Here is a 19,242-nt window from a genome sequence, read left to right on the forward strand (position 1 = left end):
GAAGCACGTACTGTTTCTAGATGCCCTACATCAAAATAACCTTTATATCAGTTATATCCCCTGCTGTAATCTGTTGTAATACACAATTTCAGTCTACAGACTGCTACAGTTCGGCACGATGCACTTTGAGCTTCAGTCAATAATCCTTTATAATTATTGTTAATTTTTCTTTATCATAGACGTATTCTAAGAATTTACAATGAAGTGAAATCTACTAATAGGACACGTGTTTTATTTTTTTTTAGTTTTACCACATTTGTGGAAGAAATGACATAACAGGTGACTATCACCTTTTCAAGATGTCAACCCAGCCCAGACTGTAAGGTTTGGACCATCGCACACCGGGGCATGTCCCTACTCTTTTTCAAAAGGTGTGGTGGCTTCTTTAACGTGCGCGGAGTGTAGCTCTCTCCAAACACGGGACCTCCATTTATCGTCCTATCCGAGGGACGTCCCTAACCGAAGCTATGTACTCAATTACATCTGAGGGAAGTGAGGAAATTTGTGTAAAGTGCCTCTCCCAAGGGCACAACGTCCGGGCGCATGTCCAGACTTGTCTGGGGGCAAGCCGGGTTCGAACTCGGGTTGCCTTGTTTGACGGCCGAATGTTCTAGCCGTTACGCCACACGACGCCACGCCATGTGTATGTGGCACTTATTTGCCTGAATATCATTAGCAAAATGCAGCTTATTCCCGGCCTGAGACAAATAGTTTTATATCTAAGATGTACTTTGCACCCAGTTGTGACGTTAAAAGTAGTAAACTATTGATCAACTTCAGACTCCATCCTTAGACAAGAGCAAACTTTTTTCCAAACTTTGGCGTTACTTTTCTTCATGGCCCCCGCCAAGCTTTAATTATTCCGACTGAAAAGATAGAATATTTAGTTAACAAAATCCAATTTATTCATTTGTGCTTTCTTGTTCAAATATGATGCCTCGAAAGATGAGATTCTGTCTTGAAACAAATAGCGCTTACCGTACCCTAATCAATTTTTCGGCCCTTACCAATGTGATTATATTCTATTAGGTCAGAATAGAGGTGTCGGCCTTGAACCATTGTTATACACATATCATTACATACTACTAGCACAATAGAAAGAATGTGGGATAGATAGAATCAACAGTTAGCCGTTGTGTACTTCACTAGAAACGGATTGCATTTCCGTAAGCTTCACAGACATGACCAACTCGAAGATAAACTGATTTGGAGAAACACACGGAGATCCTGAGTGCATGTGGATGAGAAAAACACTTTGACTGTTGAATTACTTCTATGCCTCTTCGCGTTAAAGTTGGCAACTGTGTTTTACTTCATCTAGACGGCTTAACTAACATGCATGTAGATAAAATATACTTTATTTCCGAAATTCCCTTGCTGTGTTGGAAGGGAAATTTCGGCACTTTGTTTTTCTAACCCACTCACATAGTTGGCTCTACTCAGTCTAGTATTCAACCTTTAAATGACAACGGTATTACTGTGAAGAATGATTGATAAGCTTTGATGTATATACAATTAATGAAGTAGTAACGAAGGTTTGATTGATCACACTTAAGTTTCTGAACTTTTCTTGAGTGTATAGTCATTAATATTTTTCTCGGCCATTTCTGGTGTCGCGTCAAAGTGTGGCCTTGAGTTACTTATTACTGCCTTTTAAATACAATTATGCAACCAATACACACTTGGGATTACTTTCTTAAGTGGCATTAAAAGGTAGCGGTAAACTAGTTATCCTGACCTTTCATTGCTTGGCCCCAATTACGAGGACCTCTAATTACAGTCTGGTATATATATAACCGCACTTGGAGAGTGTTTTCAGACCTGCAAGGTTCAGAGTTAAAGTCAGACAGTTCAGGATGGGTCACAAGAACCGTATCCAAACAACCCTTTTGCTGGTGGTTTACTTTTTCTCGTTGGGGAGGAATGGTTCCGCCCTGACAGTGGAAGAAGCTGTACAACTGAAGAGTAAGTACAACCGTTATCTTGTTTTTTTTGGGTTTTTTTAAGGAAATCCACGCAATGATAGGGACCGGATTTTGAAAATCAATTTATTAAGTCATTTCCATACATGATATGTTAAAAAAACACTATCACGAGGTATAGCAACGTCCACCATGTAAATATATGACGTCGTTGCGATGTGCGAATTCACTGAAAATCGCCGCCAGGGTTTTTGTACGCCACGCCACGTTGTTGCGCGGTTTTAAAATGCTCAAATTATTACGCAAATTTGCTAAATGCTAAGATAGTGTACGTAAATGTCACTACCATAAAGATTTCAGAATTTTGTTTTATTTCCATATTTTGGGCCCTAATATTGCTTTGATTGCCTTTAATGCAAGACTTCATTTCAAGCCAGTATGTTACAAATGTTAGCTATCCTCTGATACAAAAGGATTTGTCCATACACTATAAGACACAAAATAGAAGATGAGCGTCATTTTGTGGACTAACCCATCATTAATGAGACTTAACCATCTTTACGAGAAATATAATGTTACACAAAGGCATACAAGTTCAGGATTGAAATGTTAAAGAAAGTGATGATGGTATGTTTCCTGTGACACGGGTCCCCACATAGTGCGAAATGGAACTAGATGGAAATAAATGAAACGAAATGGAACGAAATGGAACGAACTAAAACAACATATGTAACATTATGAAATGAAACACCAGTAGATAATCTAGTCCTAACTTCGATACTCATTTCCGTTTTCTTTTCGTCCATTTCGTCCGTTTCGTTCCATTTCGCACTATCTGGGGACCGTGTGACACTGCAGCTGCAATTGAAGTTGTCAGGGCGAAGTGTGATGGGGCAATAACCGGATTGGCTGAAACTTCTTTGATTCTGGACGAGGGAAGCCGGGCCGGACTTCATCCACCACCGGTCCCAACCGGAGCACCATGTAAGGCTTCCTTCTTATCGACATGCTTAAAGATTTGTTAAATATGGAAGCCTGCATTTATTGTCAGTTTGTAGACAAATAACGTTCGTATTCATACTCACAAAAAATACCAGCTCTCTGCATTTTGTAATTAATTTCAGGGAAAATAACATCCGTATATATGTACGTTCGAATAGATTGGTATATGATATTGGGAATAAACAATGGAAAGGAAGTTATGCTTTTGCCTGGGTGACGCTTCCAATTTGGATTTCTGCGGCCCCATATTCGCCTCTTATGCTACGGTCCCATTTCCAATCTCGGCCGGGCTGTTTGCGAAAACGAAAAATGCATATCAAAAAAATACACAATATATGGTTAGGAGTATTTTGTCTTTTGTTGTGTTTTATATCATGTTTTTTGTTCCCGCAAGCTGTCCGGCCGGGCCCCTCTTTCAAAATGGGACCGTATCATTACACATGTACGAACTAGTTCCAACTAGGATGGCAACTAGATTCAGTAATGCTGTATTTGACTTTCCCGAATCCAGTTTTATTACTAGTGGTTAAAGATTTTTATGTTCTACATGAGCATAGCATGTAGATATGATACCGTTAGTGATTTTTGTCTTCTTGACTGTGTAGATGTCAACATCGCTAGAGGGAAGTCAGCGTTCCAAACAAGCACCTACTCGTGGTCTGCGCGTGCCGACCGTGCCGTGGACGGGAACACCAACGGTCGCTTCAACGCTGGTTCGTGTACACACACTGCTCGAGAAGCTAACCCAGCGTGGTGGGTGGACCTCGGACAAACGTACATAGTAAACAGGTACGTTTTCGTGAAAATACACATAACATTCTACTACAGCCACGGTCGAATCACATTTCAATCGAACCCATAGGGGTGTAGCAAGGGGGCCGCTAGTCGGAGGCTGATCCAGCGTGGTGGGTCGATCTCGGACAAACATACATAGTAAACAGTTACGTGTGGTGTGCGTAGTCCAGTGGTTAGCGATCTTGCCTCTGGAACTAGAAGCCCCGGGTGTGTCGCTCACCCGACATGCACGCTACCGGTAAGGGTCGCAGTCCTTAGGACGGGACGTTAAGCCGTGGTCCACTGTTCATTGTGCTTGTCGAAAAGAGCTAGGGGAATTTCTCCGGTACAATGAACCTGTAAACATTGTACATTGCATCTGTCTTCTCTTTCACGACCAGTGGAACATAAGCTCATTTGTTCATTGAGTTCATTTGAGCTAAACTGGCTCGAGATCACTTTCCTTTCCTTTCCGTGACAAGAGACATAACATTTCACTACAGCCACGGTCGAGTCACATTTCAATCGAACCCACAGGGGTGTAGCAAGGGGGCTGTTCGAGTAAATATATTACCCGGCAGCGGGGTCACGGGGTCCCTCCCAAAAATGGGAAGAAAAAAAACCGTTAACTACCCAGTGGGCCACCAGTTCAGAAATGTGACTAAAAACGTCCGATCACAAAACTCACCAGTGAAGGTACCACATCTTTCCCCCATACGACTACGATAAACTGGTCATTTTGAGCCTGGAATGGTCAACACGTCTTGACCAAATTAGAAGATGTGAATCAAGATGACATCTTTGTCGCTACAGATCTTTCTGCTTCTAATTTCGTATAGTGTCTAAGATTCCCCCATTAAATTGCTTTAATTTGTAATCCAGGGTGGTCATCTACAATCGCTGGGACTGCTGCAAGGACCGACTCAACCCCTTCAACATCCACATCGGGGATTCCAGCCAGGTCAGCTCGAACCCCAAGTGTGGAGGTGATCATCGAATCGACCTTAGCCAACCGTCTATGTCAGTCTCCTGTCCGGGGATGACGGGGCGGTACGTCGGCGTTCGTCTTTCTGGTTCCTCCCGAATCCTGAGTCTGGGTGAAGTCCAAGTCTATTCAAATGCAGGTATGCCTCTGAAATAGTATTTCATGCTGATACTTGCTTGGTATAATTGCAACTAGCTTGTATCCACCCTGTTCCTCCCTTTGATTGCTCCCCTTCCTCCTTAATATTCAAGCTATCGATGTAGCCAATCGGACATATTTGATAGGATTAATTCCAGGCTAAACTACAACAGCGTCTTCTAAGAAATAAAAGCGCCCAAACGTTTTTTGTTCATATATATAGTCCAACCTCTAAAACTGACTACCTTTGCATAACAACCACCAGGCTTTTTGTGGCCCTTTTTCATTTACCTATTGATATCATATTGATCTTAAAGCATATTAAAGAATCCTATATGCAGTGGTCATCTGTCTATCTGTCTACTATGGCCATTTTGTTTTTCGTGTTTGAGTGGTTACTATGGACACTTTTGACCGTAGATGCAGCGAGATATCTTAGACTCTTTGGATCGGCGCATTCTCGTCTTCTGCCAATTTTGGCGACGCCTCAAGGGCGCGCCTGATGGCATAGTGTTGTGTACTATGTCCAATTTTTTCATTACCAATCTTGTTCTGTTTGTACATAGTGATAGATAATACTAAGCTGTATACGTGATATCTTCTTCCACCAGAACCATGCACGGTGGGAAATGGAGCGTCCTACCGTGGAACAGTCTCTGAGACCGCGACAGGCAAGACGTGTCAACGCTGGGACAGTCAGACACCCCATGGACACTCCAGGACTTCTCGTAACTATCCGTCAGGTGGACTGGAGCAGAACTACTGCCGGAATCCGGACGGCTGGACCGGACTTTGGTGCTACACCACGGATCCCAACCAGAGATGGGAGCTGTGCAACGTGCCAGTTTGCGCATAGACGGTAAGGCCTGATGAATCTGTAAGCTGAAATGCCAGCTGGTGTTTTTTTTTTTTTCTATTTGAGTGATTTTCTTTCAACTACATCATCATCATAGCTTGTCGCTGTTTCTCTCCACCCATTCCAGTGCAGTTTCGTTGGCTTCTCGAAGGTCTGTGTCTGTACAGGTAGCTGAAAGTCTGCAGCTGCGCATCAGGTGTTGTAGGGTTTGGGGGTCCTCACCGCAGCCGCAGGCTGCACTGTTGGCCTTCCCCCACCGTCACCTTTTCCGGCCACCTTTGCCCTTGCCCGGCTCAGGGCAACCCAGTTACTTCTGGGCATGTTTTACTACAATGTATGTCATGCTATCCTCGCTTGTCCCATCGTCAGTAGTGACATACTATCTGGTAGATTCAGACTCTTTGAATAATGGATATACAACATACCTTGTTCTCCATGTATAGTGCCCGAAGTTAGTTAATTGAGCCTTCATGTTCAATTAATCTTGTGCCATCTATACACATTTTAACCTTATCTCTTCTAAAGTAGCTGTTTTTGTTGTTGTTGTTGTTTAGGTTGACAGCGAGACTGACGAATGCCTACGCAGTGGTTGAGCATCATTCTTAATGTATACATCTCTGGTCGTGGTTTGCTACGAACTGTCCGTGTCACAACGAGGACTTACTGTGTTCATTACATACACAACACGTTGTAGTTAAATGAAGATTCCATTATCTACTTATTGTAACGCATATTTCGGCAGATGCGTGTGTTGATCCGGATTTAGGAAAGAGGGAATTTTCCTCTTTGTAATAGATTATTTGACGTTTGTTTGCTGTTTGCTGTTTGTTTGTTTGAAGTTGTTGTCTGTAGCTAAGCTTAGCTTATATTTTTCTCTTTACCCGTTTGCTTTTGAAACTCACAGCTCTGTAATTAAGGATACTGTGGTGTTAAGGAATCAGCATTGTGTTATTTCAAACAGAAAAAAATGCTCTCTGCATAACTGGAGAAAATCAAGAATTTGAAGGAAAACACTGTACTCTTTATGTTGGCGCGGCACACTTTGTTTTTCTTATTTTCGTACTGTTTGTCCCAACGTCTTGGTACACCTGTACCCATTACTAAGGAGGAATAAAACTTACAAACATTTTGATCAATGTTCTTTCCTATTTGTGTGTTTGAATAGGTTAAGCAGTATGTGTTACATGGATTGCACAAACAAAAAATTAGTACGTTAAGACATTTGAGTACCTCTCATTGTGCAAACAGTTGGTGATATGGTTCAAGGACGTTAGGGACAGGCCGGCTTAATTCAATGACTTGCCTGTCTTTGCACAGCAGGTGAATGAATGTGATTCGTTCTATGTCAGTAATAAAGATGAACCTAATATACATGTCATTTTCGCGCCCAGAAATACGCAACAACAGCAGTTAAACGTTTGTTGAAGGATAGACGCTTCAATAATTATGTTGTGTCATTCAATCATTTAACGTCTGTTAGTTAGTTAAAATCCTCCCGCCTGGCCGTCAAAACCACAAACCTTCCGATTTTGTCAGCCACGCGCCAGCTTGGTATTACCTGTATATGGACATTTTGAACACTAGATGAAGAAAATTATGCTAGAAATAATCATGCCCACACTTGGTATTGTTAAAATGTGCTTTGTAAGGACAATTAAGACTGACTACAGGTACGCATAAGACTGTTCGCGGGAAAAAGCCACAGGGGGGAAATAGAAAGGTAAACACTACTGCGGTCCGCCTGTGAAAGCGTCAACCAATCACAGACAGTTGACAGTGGTGATAAGTGTGATTGGCATGTTATAATCATCAATATTCATGCCCCACAAGTGGGAATTTCGGGACCTGTTTTTACCATCGTGTGAATTGATGCTTATTGACGAAACACAATCTAGTGCCGGGACCTTAACCTTCTCTTAATCTAATAGTGTGCCTTAAAAGCCTGACGTCAGGCATTCCTAGTAATTTTGATTAGTTTAAGCTAAGGTTCCCAAACTAATCGCAGGCTTACAAAGAGTTTGGGCTTTGAATTTAGAACCTGCCCCCAGCACAGAGTCGCACCGGGGCGAGGCCGTACTCTTTCCGATAAGCGTTCATTTGTTTGTTTCTGTAGAGGACTCATTAAAGTGCTCGGGTTGAGGCTCTCCCAAACGGCTGAACGTCCCATCGGAAGGATTGTAACTCCTTCCCTTAGCGCCACGAACACGGATCGAACCCCGATCTTGTAACTTACAAGTGCAATAAAGGTCTGACCAGTCATCATGCATATTAGTGCATATTAGGGAAAACGGTAAGTCCTGTAATTTTAGTTATTCACAGCCATTGATGTTGAAACATGTTAATACAAATATCAATATTCTAGCACAAAATTAAGGAATGTTGGATAGAAATAATGCATCAACATTTAGCCACTCGACTTCACTAGAAAAGGATTAGGTTTACTACTTGACCAACTCGAAAATAAACTAATTTGGAGAAACACAAAAAGACCCTGATTGAATATAGATGAGTACAGCTTCAAGCGAGTTTGATTGTTGAATGATGTCTATGCCTCTGAACGTTGACATGGGAATAACTATACACGTAGTCCACGCTTAAGATGAGTTTCTTAAGTTGACTTGCAAGGTATTTATAATCAAGTTTGTTTCATTAGTAATTCGCACCAATTGTCTAGACCTCAAAGAATGGGTCTGGTACATTTCGTCGCACTTTAAAGTGTTTTCAGTACTACTTGGTGAGTAGAATACGACGGTCAGTTGAGGATGGGTCACAAGAACTGTATCCAAACAACACTTTTGCTGGTGGTTTGCCTTCTCCCGTTGGGTACGGAATGTTCCGCATTGACAAAGGTGGAAGCTGCGCAACTTAAGAGTAAGTGCAATCTTCATTGTTCTGTCTTGTGTGGTTTGCAATGCAATATTTCATTGCAAGTCGGCACTATAAACGTCCGAAATGATATCTGTCCTCTTATATCAATTCTTAATTTGTATTTGTCTATACTCAATCCGACATAGAATACAAGATGATTTTACACAAGTTCTAACACTATCATCATCATGAATGAAACGCAAACATGACCTTCTTTATAGAATGTTCCCTATGCGAAATTCTAAATACAATGCAAAAGTCAAATTGAAAATAGGAATTACAGGAGCTCTAAGTTGTTTCTTATGACACTGCAGCTGCAATTGAAGTTGTGAAAGCAAAGTGTGATGCGGCAAAGGATCAAGTGAATCAAACTTCTGCGACTCTGAACGCCGGGGCCCTAGCTGGACTTTACCCGCCGGCGCCGGTCCCAACCGGAGCACCTGGTAAGGTCGTCGTCATGCCTAAAAAGTTGTTAAAGGCAACCAAAGCTATATTAGGGCCCATAAATATGGAAATTGAAAAATTCTGAAATCTTTACGGCAATGAAATTTACTAACAACCGGGCTGCTCCCTGTGCAGGTACAACCGCACCGCCCGGTAAGGCTTTGTTGTCATTGTAAAAGTTACCAACTCCCTGCGTCTTATAGTTAGATTTCAGGGAGTGTGGTAAACATATCTACGTAGCCTCATTTGCAGGCCTCTCGGGCGGCGCTGACTTTGAGGGGGGGGGGGGGCGTTGATTCACGATTTTTAACTTACCGGGCCAGGGTCTTTATCTGGGGAACCCGTATTGCTAGCTGGGGAACCCGTATTTCCGTAGGCGGAAAGTTGGGTTCCCCGGCCAGCAAAAGACTCTGGCCCGATAAGTTAAAAGTCGCGAATCAGCCTTCCCCCCCCCCCCCCAAAAAAATAACAAACGTCGGTGCCACCATGGAGCCCTGCAGAGGAGGCTAAACTGTAAGACATTGTACGTTCGTCTTGCTGTACTTTAGTAAACAATTGAAAAGAGGTACAGCTGAAGTTGACTAGAACCGCCTTTCACTTCCGCCTTTCACATCTCTGCAATATTCAGATAACTGCGTGATAACAACAAGACAAACTATAACTGGACAAATACCAACCAACTTTAGTACATCATATATTTCCAGGTCAGTTGTTGTTTGCTGTGACATCATTCTATGCAAATATAAGATGTATGCCATAATGGCTCATGCAATTATTCCATTTTATTTACAATGGAGTGAATGGGAAATGGTATGGGTTTTCAAAGTTTTATGCCCATCCCCGACACATGCAATTAGCTGGTGTCTACTGTACATCCGTTTTCACTGAGGTCAAAAGGCAATAAAATTCCCTAATGATAAGTTTGACTTTGTTGATACGAGTGTCACATCAACCGACCGGAAATTCGAAAGCACAGATGATGATTTAGTTATTGCTTTCCTGAATCATTTTTCAGTTATAGACAACATGCATGAAGTTTCATATACAAGATTTTTCTGTTAATCATGAGTATTACATATAGATATGACACTGTTAGTGACATAACGTTTTTCTCGATTAGATGTCAATATCGCTCAAGGGAAGACGGCGTATCAAACAAGCAACTACGCGGGGTACACACTTCCCAGCCGTTCGGTAGACGGGAACACTGATGGACTCTGGAACGCTCTATCCTGTTCTTGTACAAGGGCAGAGACGACCCCCATGTGGTGGGTGGATCTTGGACAAACGTACAGAGTAAACCGGTACGTTTTTGCGAAAAGATACGTAAATTTCCCAACACAAGCTGCAAATGATCAATGCTACAGTTGAGCCTGTTAACTACTCGATGGAGCATCTTTCTGGCCACGCTTCAGGGGCGAAGCCTTTAGTGTAGCACTACGATTGATTTGGAAATATTCTAGGAATTCCACGAACGCATTCCCTAGGGAATTCGTTTTTTTTTTGTTACACCTTGTTGGAAATGTGACTGAGTAATACTTTTCCATCATACCATTCTGCAGTAAAAGTATCAACCCTTTCCCCCGGACAGCTGGTAATTTTGAGTTTGGAAATATTAAGATGTCTTTAACCAAAGGAGATGTGATTCAAGATGATATAGTTGCCGTTGATTATCTTTCTGCTTCTAATTTTGTATCGTGCTTGAGATTTCCAACTCATTTCTTTGTCAACGTCTTCAACAGGGTGGTCGTCTACAACCGCCAGGACTGCTGTCCGGAACGACTCAACCCCTTCAACATCCACATTGGGGATTCCAACCAGGTCAGCTCGAACCCCAAGTGTGGAGGTGATCATCGAATCGTCCTTAGCCAGCCGTCTATGTCCGTATCTTGCCCGGGGATGACCGGGCGGTACGTCGGCGTTCGTCTTCCTGGTTCCATCCGCCGATACCTGACCCTGTGCGAGGTCCAAGTCTTTTCAAATGCAGGTATGCTTTCAATTATGGCGCCTCTTGTCGTAAACGATAAATGAGTAGACATAAGCCTTCTACTTCTCGTGGTTTTTTTTCACGTGGGAGTGCAGTCCTCATAAAATTTGCATAAACATAAAGCCACATTGACATGACAAAGACTACGAAAGTTATCAGCCTCCTTGTACTGTTTGCGTGGTCTTCCAGCTTTATCTTTGCCCTCTTTCAACTGGTCATGACTACATTTGCTACACTCTATCCTTATAATACTTGCCAGACACAGTGTCTGTACAATCTCTAAGGGACTATCCCAATGATAACAAGCTTTTTGCTAATTTTGAAAAAAAATGTCATAATTACCTCCGTGAAGGAGGTTAATCTCCTACGGGGGTACTGTAATCGCCTGGGTTCGTGTGTTCACAGCTGTAACTCCAGATCCTTTTGTTGTATTTGCTTGTATTTTGGCATAAAAAGGAACAGGTTTTTGTTCTGGTAAAGAGGGTACCAAACACATTAGCCCACAGGGCCTACACCGTAATTACTTCACGGAGATTTGTGTCCTAAGGACCCTTGTTTCATGTCTGTATGTTTGTTTGTTTGTAGTGGCCTTGCCGAAGAAGTGGCGTGAGGATGGAAGATGTGGAACCGGGTTTCCCGCTCCCGGTGCCAACCCAGGCCAGTGCGACCCAAACTCCGTCAGTCCTTGCTGCTCCCCGTACAACTACTGCGGCGCTACTTATTGGCACTGTGGCTGTGGCGACAGCTGCGTCGACTATCGGAACATCTTAGGTGATCGCATTTTGTTTCACAAGTGATTCTGTCATTGTCTTTTGCAAAACACATCATCACCATTGAAGCTTAAATTCATTATGCATATTATATCAACGATTTTTACATGAACGGATTGATACACGTTCATTGTAGACTGCTATTTAACAATCGACAGATTGATTGAATTATTACCTCAGTTTTATGACATTAAGTTTGATTATACCTCATGCCGTAAAAGCCGTATGCTTCCACAATGATAATTGTATTCATGTAATTGTATCCCGTTTCCATTTAAGGTTTGTTACAGACGCCATGTTATGCTATGCCATGTTATGCTAGTTCCGGCCGGGCCCCGAAGCCACAAATTTGTCCCAATGGACTGCCAGTGGGCTGGGGGCACCTCCCGGTGCTCGCACGATTACGTCACGGCGTCAATTTATTACCGGTCCCGCGTTGATTTTAAGGCTGGTTTAAAATGATTCGGGGTCCCGGCCAGCCCCAAAAATAGTCCGGCAGGCCCAGGGTGTCACACGGGGCCACGTAGGGGTCACGCCCGAAAGTGCCAAAAAATGGCCCGTCAACTACCCGGCGGGGCCCTTTTTTTCCAATTGGGAGCTAAACATTAGTCTCCGTTTCTTTCTTGACTTTTTGTACAGTTCCTTTAACTGCATTATCACTAACAAAAGTTCAATTCCTTCCACTCAGGTTGATTCCAACAGCAAAGTATTCATCCCATCTGGCAGAGAGACTGTTTAACGTTGTCCAGGGTTTCATCAGACTATTTGTCTGTTAACCCTTTGAAAAACTCGTCTACGAACTTTGTTTATGCAAATGACAAAATATGCATATATGGCACTTGCAATCACGACATTTGACAATTGTCTACTCCAAGTTTTTTTCTTGGTTTGATGTGTTTTGTTATCTCAAAATATTGATTTGCTTGTCGTGCCATATGTTTGCTTTTATGGAATTCTGTGTTGATGTATTTTAAATATTTTTTTAGATTTTATGTTGATATAGGTTACATAAATAGACATTGCCTAAGCTTATACTACAAGTATAAGTAGATACTGCCATAGTAGTTACGTAATGTTGTCATCTTAGTAATGTTACGATTGTTAATGAATTTATTTTGCTGTGGTGTACAATGATTTAATCAAAACTGTATCTGACTGGTTACTCAAATAAATGAAAATTATAATGGAAATCAAATTTTATAGAGTTATTTTTTAATAACGTTAGCTCGAGTTGTCATTTGCTATCCTTTGTCCGCGATGACATTGCTAAGACACACTTGAAACCAGTTTCTCACGTTAATTTGAAACAAACAAGAGTTCGTGGGGATCCAAACTTTAATTTGGTACTTGTTTAACTGGCTGCACAAAGAAAAGCTTTTTACTAATTTGTGAAAGGTTAGCTTGAATGGATATGGGCCACGTGAGTCTACTGTGCTCATTGCAAATTACTGTCTTTTCTACACAACTATACAAAGAGTACACACCCGCTATGAATTTCTTAAGTAAACTTGAAAGGTACCTATGAACTAGTTTGTTGTGGAGGTATCTTGACCTTTGATTATTTGGCGCCTGTTGTCTGGATCTTAAAGCAATGGTCTTCTGTTATATATGTATACAGAATAACTTTATTGCGCGACTATTGTAGCAGGTACAAAGTATGGCAACAACAGTAAACATAGAACAAGACATAAGTATGGAATAAAACTATTCACTACAATAAAATGACTATCTTAGGTTTTACATTATTCAAGTTGGGCTAATTTTGAGTATCATTATTTTTTCCTAATAACAAAACAATATTTTATATATTTGCCTATTTTAACACTGTATGAGCTGTTGCATTTAAATATATAGTCAAATCTATCTGTGGCATTGAGTGTCTTAAAATCTGAAGTACTTGAATTGAGAGAGGTGAATAACTCATCGCGTATAGCATCATATTTAGTGCATTCCATAATGAAGTGAAACTCATCTTCAATTCGATTTGGACAGAATGGGCAAAACCTTTGGTCGCGAGCTACAGTTCACCGTAATTTGGAAACCATTTCCAGATCTTTGTTGGTTCCGTATACCACGTAGGTCGGCTATGGTGTTCGAACTTAATATGTAAGATCATAGCAAATATGGCATAACAATGACTGTAAATAATAATATTTTGATATATAAGCTCTCGAGTGATACTTAGCACCTAACATTCAATTTCTGCAGTCACTTCAAGACTTTAGCTCAAGTTGCAAATTACTGCCTTTTCTATACAACTGTACATGTAGTCCACGCTTTAGATGAGTTTCTTAAGTGGACTTGAAAGGTATCTATAAACATGTTTGCTTCATTACTTCTGTTCAAAGCTCAGGTTCAAAGCTCAAAATTCAAATTACTGCCTTTTCTATACACCTAAACTTGCAGTACACAATTTGAATGACTTTATTAAGAGGACTTAAAGGAATCTTTAAACAAGTTTTCTTCATTACTTCTCACCAATTGTCTGGTCCTCAAATGTCAGGGTCTGGCATGTTTCGTCGCATTTCAAAGTGTTTTCAGACCTACTGGGGTAGAAGAATACCTCGGTCAGTTGAAGATGGGTCACACGAACTGTATCCAGACAACCCTTTTTCTTGTGGTTTACTTTTTCTCGTTGGGTACGCAATGTTCCGTCCTGACAAAGGTGGAAGCAGCACAACTTAAGAGTAAGTACAATCCTTATTGTTCTGTCTTATGAGGTTTTCGTTACAAAACTTCATTTAAGGCCAGCACTTAAGAACCCATGCAATGGCTTAGTGGGTAGAGTGTTCGCCTTGCATACGGTAGGTCGTGAGTTCGACCCCCGGTTGGGTAATACCAATGACTCTAAAAATTATACATACTACTTTCTCTGCTTAGCACTCAGTATTTAGGAAAGAGTATGGTAGTTAAACACACGCCACTACCAGTAGACTAGCCCCATGTTGTAGTGACTTGCACAAAGTTTTGTGGCCCAAGGGCTGCCGAAACGGATGGGCGCTGCCTTATGCACCGTCTGGTGCGGGGAGGACTTAAACTGTTAACGATACAGACTAGAAGATGAACGTCATCATGAATGAAACACGAACAACAATTTTCGGGTTACACATGCTTGTTTTGTACAGGCAGGTAGGCAGGACATGCTTGTTCTGTATGCCCAATTGTTGGGTTGAAGGTATTTCTAGAACGCGTACGTTGCACCAGCGCGTAAGGCTATATTGTATATCAAGGTAACTAAAAATGAGCTAACGTTATATCAAACTAGTACCCTTTGTTTCAAAGGTGTCTGGGCACTTCAGCAGCGGGGGTATATTTTTGCTCTGGAAATCCAGCAGGACAAGGGTTAACCATATCAACGAAATGTTAACTATAAGAGTTCAAGATTGAACATAAGATTTAAAGAGATTCTAAGAGGACATTTTCTTATGACACTGCAGCTGCAATTGAAGTTGTGAAAGCAAAGTGTAATGCGGCGGGAAACCAAGCGGCTCAAACTTCTGCGATTCTGAACGCCGGGGCCATAGCTGGACTTCACCCGCCGGCGCCGGTCCCAACCGGAGCACCTGGTAAGGTCATCGTCATGCCTAAAAAGTTGTTAAAGCCAACCAAAGCTATATTAGGGCCAAAAAAATGGAAATTGAAAAAATTCTGAAATCTTTACGGCAATGAAATTTACTAACATTGTTAAGCGCGCTTTCGTAATAACATACTGTCAGCATTTTAAAAAACCCAAAATCGTACCGTACGATGATCCCCTTAGTTTCGCGAAAAACTCATTGAGTCTTCATATCACAGTAACGTCGTATTTTTGCATCTTGAACGTTGCTATACATTGTGATAGTATTGTTTTAACTAATCATGTGTAGCAATAGCATGGATAAAATGACTTTCAAAATCCGATTTTCGGGACCTAATATTGTTTGGGTTTCATTTGAGTATCATTGAAACTCTGCATTTCTTTCTTGGTCTTATTTCTTTCACCTTTTAACACAGTTTATAGATAAAAAAAACTAAATATGAAATCGTTTTTCTTGGGTAGATGTCAATATCGCACGAGGGAAGTCGGCGTTTCAAACAACCAGCTACTACTATAGTGCGGATGCCAGCAATGCCGTGGACGGAAACACCAATGGCTTCTGGAGCGCTGGCTCTTGTTCACACACCATGTCTGAAGCTTCCCCAATGTGGTGGGTGGATCTTGGGCAAACATACATAATTAACAGGTACGTTTTTGCCATAAAAAAATCACAAAGCTCCAATTCATAAATGGCACGGCTCTAACACTCACTCCGTCGAGTCGATCTCACTCGAGGTCCCATGACCAGTTATCTCCATATAACTCTGTTGCCCATCGCTGCAGTTAAACCGCTGTCAGCTTCGGGTTTTTTTAAATATGTCTTAAGTGGCCTTCCACTGGTTCTGTTTCCATGATTCGGGTTCCACAGTGGCGCGACTAAGGTTGATTTTAAGTCCGTGAAATACATATGGTGTTTGCGGTTTCGGGTAAAGGGGTTTGATACCCTCTTTACCAAGTATAACAATTTTGCTTAAAACCTGTTTTGTCCAGGTGTAATACTAGGCACTGATGAACTCATGTAGACTTGCCCTACTCTTTCGAGTGGCTGTCAACACAATACTAGGCAGTATTAAACCCAGACAGTGTAGCAAGCCGGACCCTAACCTGAGCTTACTAGTACTGGGGACAGCTTTGGACTGTACAACCCCTTCAAGTCGTTTTGTAGTATGAAGATACCCAAAACTACTATTACGGCGCCCAAAATCAATGTGCATCATCTAGCTCATACCGACAGACGACATGCCAACGTACATACAAATGCATCACAGCGAGTTATACCTGTAAAAACATTGAGATAAGAACTGATTTCTTTGTCACCACAGGGTGGTCATCTACAATCGCCTGGACTGCTGTTCGGAACGTCTCAACCCCTTTAACATCCTCATTGGGGATTCCGACCAGGTCGCCTCGAACACCAAATGTGGAGGTGATCATCAAATCGACCTTAGCCAGCCGTCTATTTCCGTCTCCTGTCCGGGGATGACGGGGCGGTACGTCGGCGTTCGTCTTTCTGGTTCCTCCCGGCAATACCTGTCCCTCTGCGAGGTTCAAGTCTTCTCAAATGCAGGTAAGCCTTAAATAATGGCGCCTCGTGTCGTAAACGGCTATTTCTGGTGTGCTCTCACGTGAAACACCCTCATTAAATCAGGACCCCTATCGCTCCACGTTACATCGGTCGCGAAAGGGGCCCTGATAACCAGCGCCGTCAGACATGGGATATACTTTCGCGAGCGATGTAACGATAGGGGTCCTGATTTAATGAGGGTGACGTCAAAGTGCAGTCCTGTTCCTTTTTCCAGTTATGTGTGTTTGTTTGTAGTGGCCTTGCCGAAGAAATGGCGTACGGATGGAAGATGTGGAACCGGATTCCCCGCTCCTGGTGCCGACCCAGGCCAGTGTGACCCTGATTCTGTCAGTCCTTGCTGCTCCCCGCACAACTACTGCGGCGCTACTTATTGGCACTGTGACTGTGGCAACAGCTGCGTCGACTATCGCAACACATTAGGTGATCACATTTTGTTCTACAAGTGACTCCGTCACTGTCATTTGCAAAACAGGTCATCACCATTAAAGCGTAAATTTATTATGCATAAAAGATGAACCATTTGAAAATAAACGGATTGATCAACATTCATGTAGACTACTATGGTAGTGCTATTCAATAATCGACAGATCATTTGAATTATTACCTCAGTTTTATGAAAGCAAGTTTGATTACACCTCAAGCCGGCTAGCCGTAAGCTTTCACAATGACGATGACCACAAGGGATAATGTAATTGTATACCGTTTTCATTTAAGGTTTGTTAAGTCACAGACGCCATGTTAGCCACCGTTCTTTAATTTGTTGTACAGCTCATTTAACCGCATTGTCACTAACAAAGGTTCAATTTCTTCCACTCAGGTTGATTCCAACAGCAAAGGATGCATCCCATCTGACAGAAAGACTGTACCAATAGAAATGTTTTCATGGTTTTCTGCCAATTTCATCGGACTATTTTTTTTCTATTAACCCTTCGAGAAACTCGTCTATAGACTTTATTTACGCAAAATGGCAAAATATGCAAATATGGCTCTTGCAAGCACGACTTTCGAGAATTATCTCCTCCAAGTTTTGTTTTCAATCCTTTCTTGGTTTATGTGTTTTACTATCTCAAAATATTGATTTGTTTGTTGTGACATATGTTTTCGTTTATGGAGTTCCGTGTCGGTGGATTTTGACTATTTTGTAGGTCTTTTTTTATGTAGATATGGGTTACACAAAAAGACACTGCCTTGTTTGATTTTGGAATTCTGAGCTTAAACTATACGTTGTAGCAGATACTGTCATAGCATTTAAGTGATGTTGTCATCTTGATAATATTACGATTGTTAAATGCATTTATTTTGCTGTGGTTTATAATGAGTTATGATTAATCAAAACCGTATCTGACTGGTTACTCAATTGAATTAAAGTTATAATGGAAATCAAACTTGATAGAGTTCTTTTAATAACGTTAGTCAAGTTGTCATTTGCTTTCCTTTGTCCACGATGACATTGCTAAGACATACTAGAGACAAGTTTCTCACGTTAATTTGAAACAAACTAGAGTTCGTGGGGATCCAAACTTGAATTTGTTACTGGCTGCACAAAGAAAAGCTTTTTTTTCTAATTTGTGAAAGGTTAGCCTGAATGGGTATTGAGTCTACTGTAAACTCATTTACGTTTGCGACTATTAAATTTGATGGCAAACTGGAAATCGAGAGTTTGTGCTGTTTGTGAGCTGCTGGTTTGTCTTGTCGATGCTCCAGCCAATGAAGGATGTTGCAGCAGCGACACCTTGCTGTAAAGAACGGAAACACTATCGCGGAATTACCATGGCGGGAGATCTTAAAAAATGGGTCCATGTGTAATGTCATCAATATTTTTAGAATTCTAGAGTTTTAAGGTAAGCTACTAGTATACTTGACTTTTGAAGAGTCACTTCACATAGCAGAGCTCTTTGCGTTTGAAATATGGATTTTGAAAATAACCTTATATTACTAGTAACATGGGATTGGAGTGCACTTTGGGATCCCAATTCTTAATGAAGTGATTTTGATGAATTATCAGATCTCACATTATTATGTTTCACCAATGCATCTTTATTACAGTTTATTTTCTTGTTTCTTCCCTGCAGCTGTATTTGCATACACACCGACACACACACACACACACACACACACACACACACACACACACACACACACATACATACATACACAGTGGTGGTTGTGGATACCTAAGGTTGATACGAAAGTGTCAAATTAAATTTTAGGAAGGCTAGGACATTATATTTTATCTTATATATCAGCAAACTAGTTTGTAGTCTCTCTATGTCGTATATTGTCAGTATCTTTAACTTATTAGTTTTTCCAAAGAAGAAGAAGAATTGGTCGTTC

The 19,242-nt window shown here is 41.4% G+C and overlaps 3 protein-coding genes across 3 annotated transcripts; all 3 read left to right on the forward strand.

The window, feature by feature from the left end:
* Nucleotides 1–1,817: 1,817 nt before the first annotated feature.
* On the forward strand, nucleotides 1,818–5,681 carry LOC136426054 (uncharacterized). The gene is made up of 5 exons (XM_066414987.1): nucleotides 1,818–1,965; nucleotides 2,781–2,906; nucleotides 3,530–3,713; nucleotides 4,581–4,822; nucleotides 5,433–5,681. The coding sequence occupies exons 1-5, from the start codon at nucleotides 1,857–1,859 to the stop codon at nucleotides 5,675–5,677; spliced, it is 906 nt and encodes a 301-aa protein (XP_066271084.1). The 5' UTR covers nucleotides 1,818–1,856; the 3' UTR covers nucleotides 5,678–5,681.
* A 2,758-nt stretch (nucleotides 5,682–8,439) lies between these two features.
* On the forward strand, nucleotides 8,440–11,773 carry LOC136425886 (fucolectin-1-like). Its single transcript, XM_066414815.1, has 5 exons — nucleotides 8,440–8,500; nucleotides 8,860–8,988; nucleotides 10,110–10,257; nucleotides 10,732–10,976; nucleotides 11,562–11,773. The coding sequence occupies exons 1-5, from the start codon at nucleotides 8,440–8,442 to the stop codon at nucleotides 11,771–11,773; spliced, it is 795 nt and encodes a 264-aa protein (XP_066270912.1).
* A 4,789-nt stretch (nucleotides 11,774–16,562) lies between these two features.
* Nucleotides 16,563–18,230, forward strand: LOC136425887 (pentraxin fusion protein-like). The gene is made up of 4 exons (XM_066414816.1): nucleotides 16,563–16,570; nucleotides 16,646–16,890; nucleotides 17,143–17,328; nucleotides 17,726–18,230. Exons 1-4 carry the CDS (start codon nucleotides 16,563–16,565, stop codon nucleotides 17,728–17,730), a joined length of 444 nt encoding a protein of 147 aa, XP_066270913.1. The 3' UTR covers nucleotides 17,731–18,230.
* The last annotated feature ends 1,012 nt before the right edge of the window (nucleotides 18,231–19,242 follow it).

This window comes from Branchiostoma lanceolatum, chromosome 19, assembly GCF_035083965.1.
Source record: "Branchiostoma lanceolatum isolate klBraLanc5 chromosome 19, klBraLanc5.hap2, whole genome shotgun sequence".
Lineage (NCBI taxonomy): Eukaryota > Metazoa > Chordata > Leptocardii > Amphioxiformes > Branchiostomatidae > Branchiostoma > Branchiostoma lanceolatum.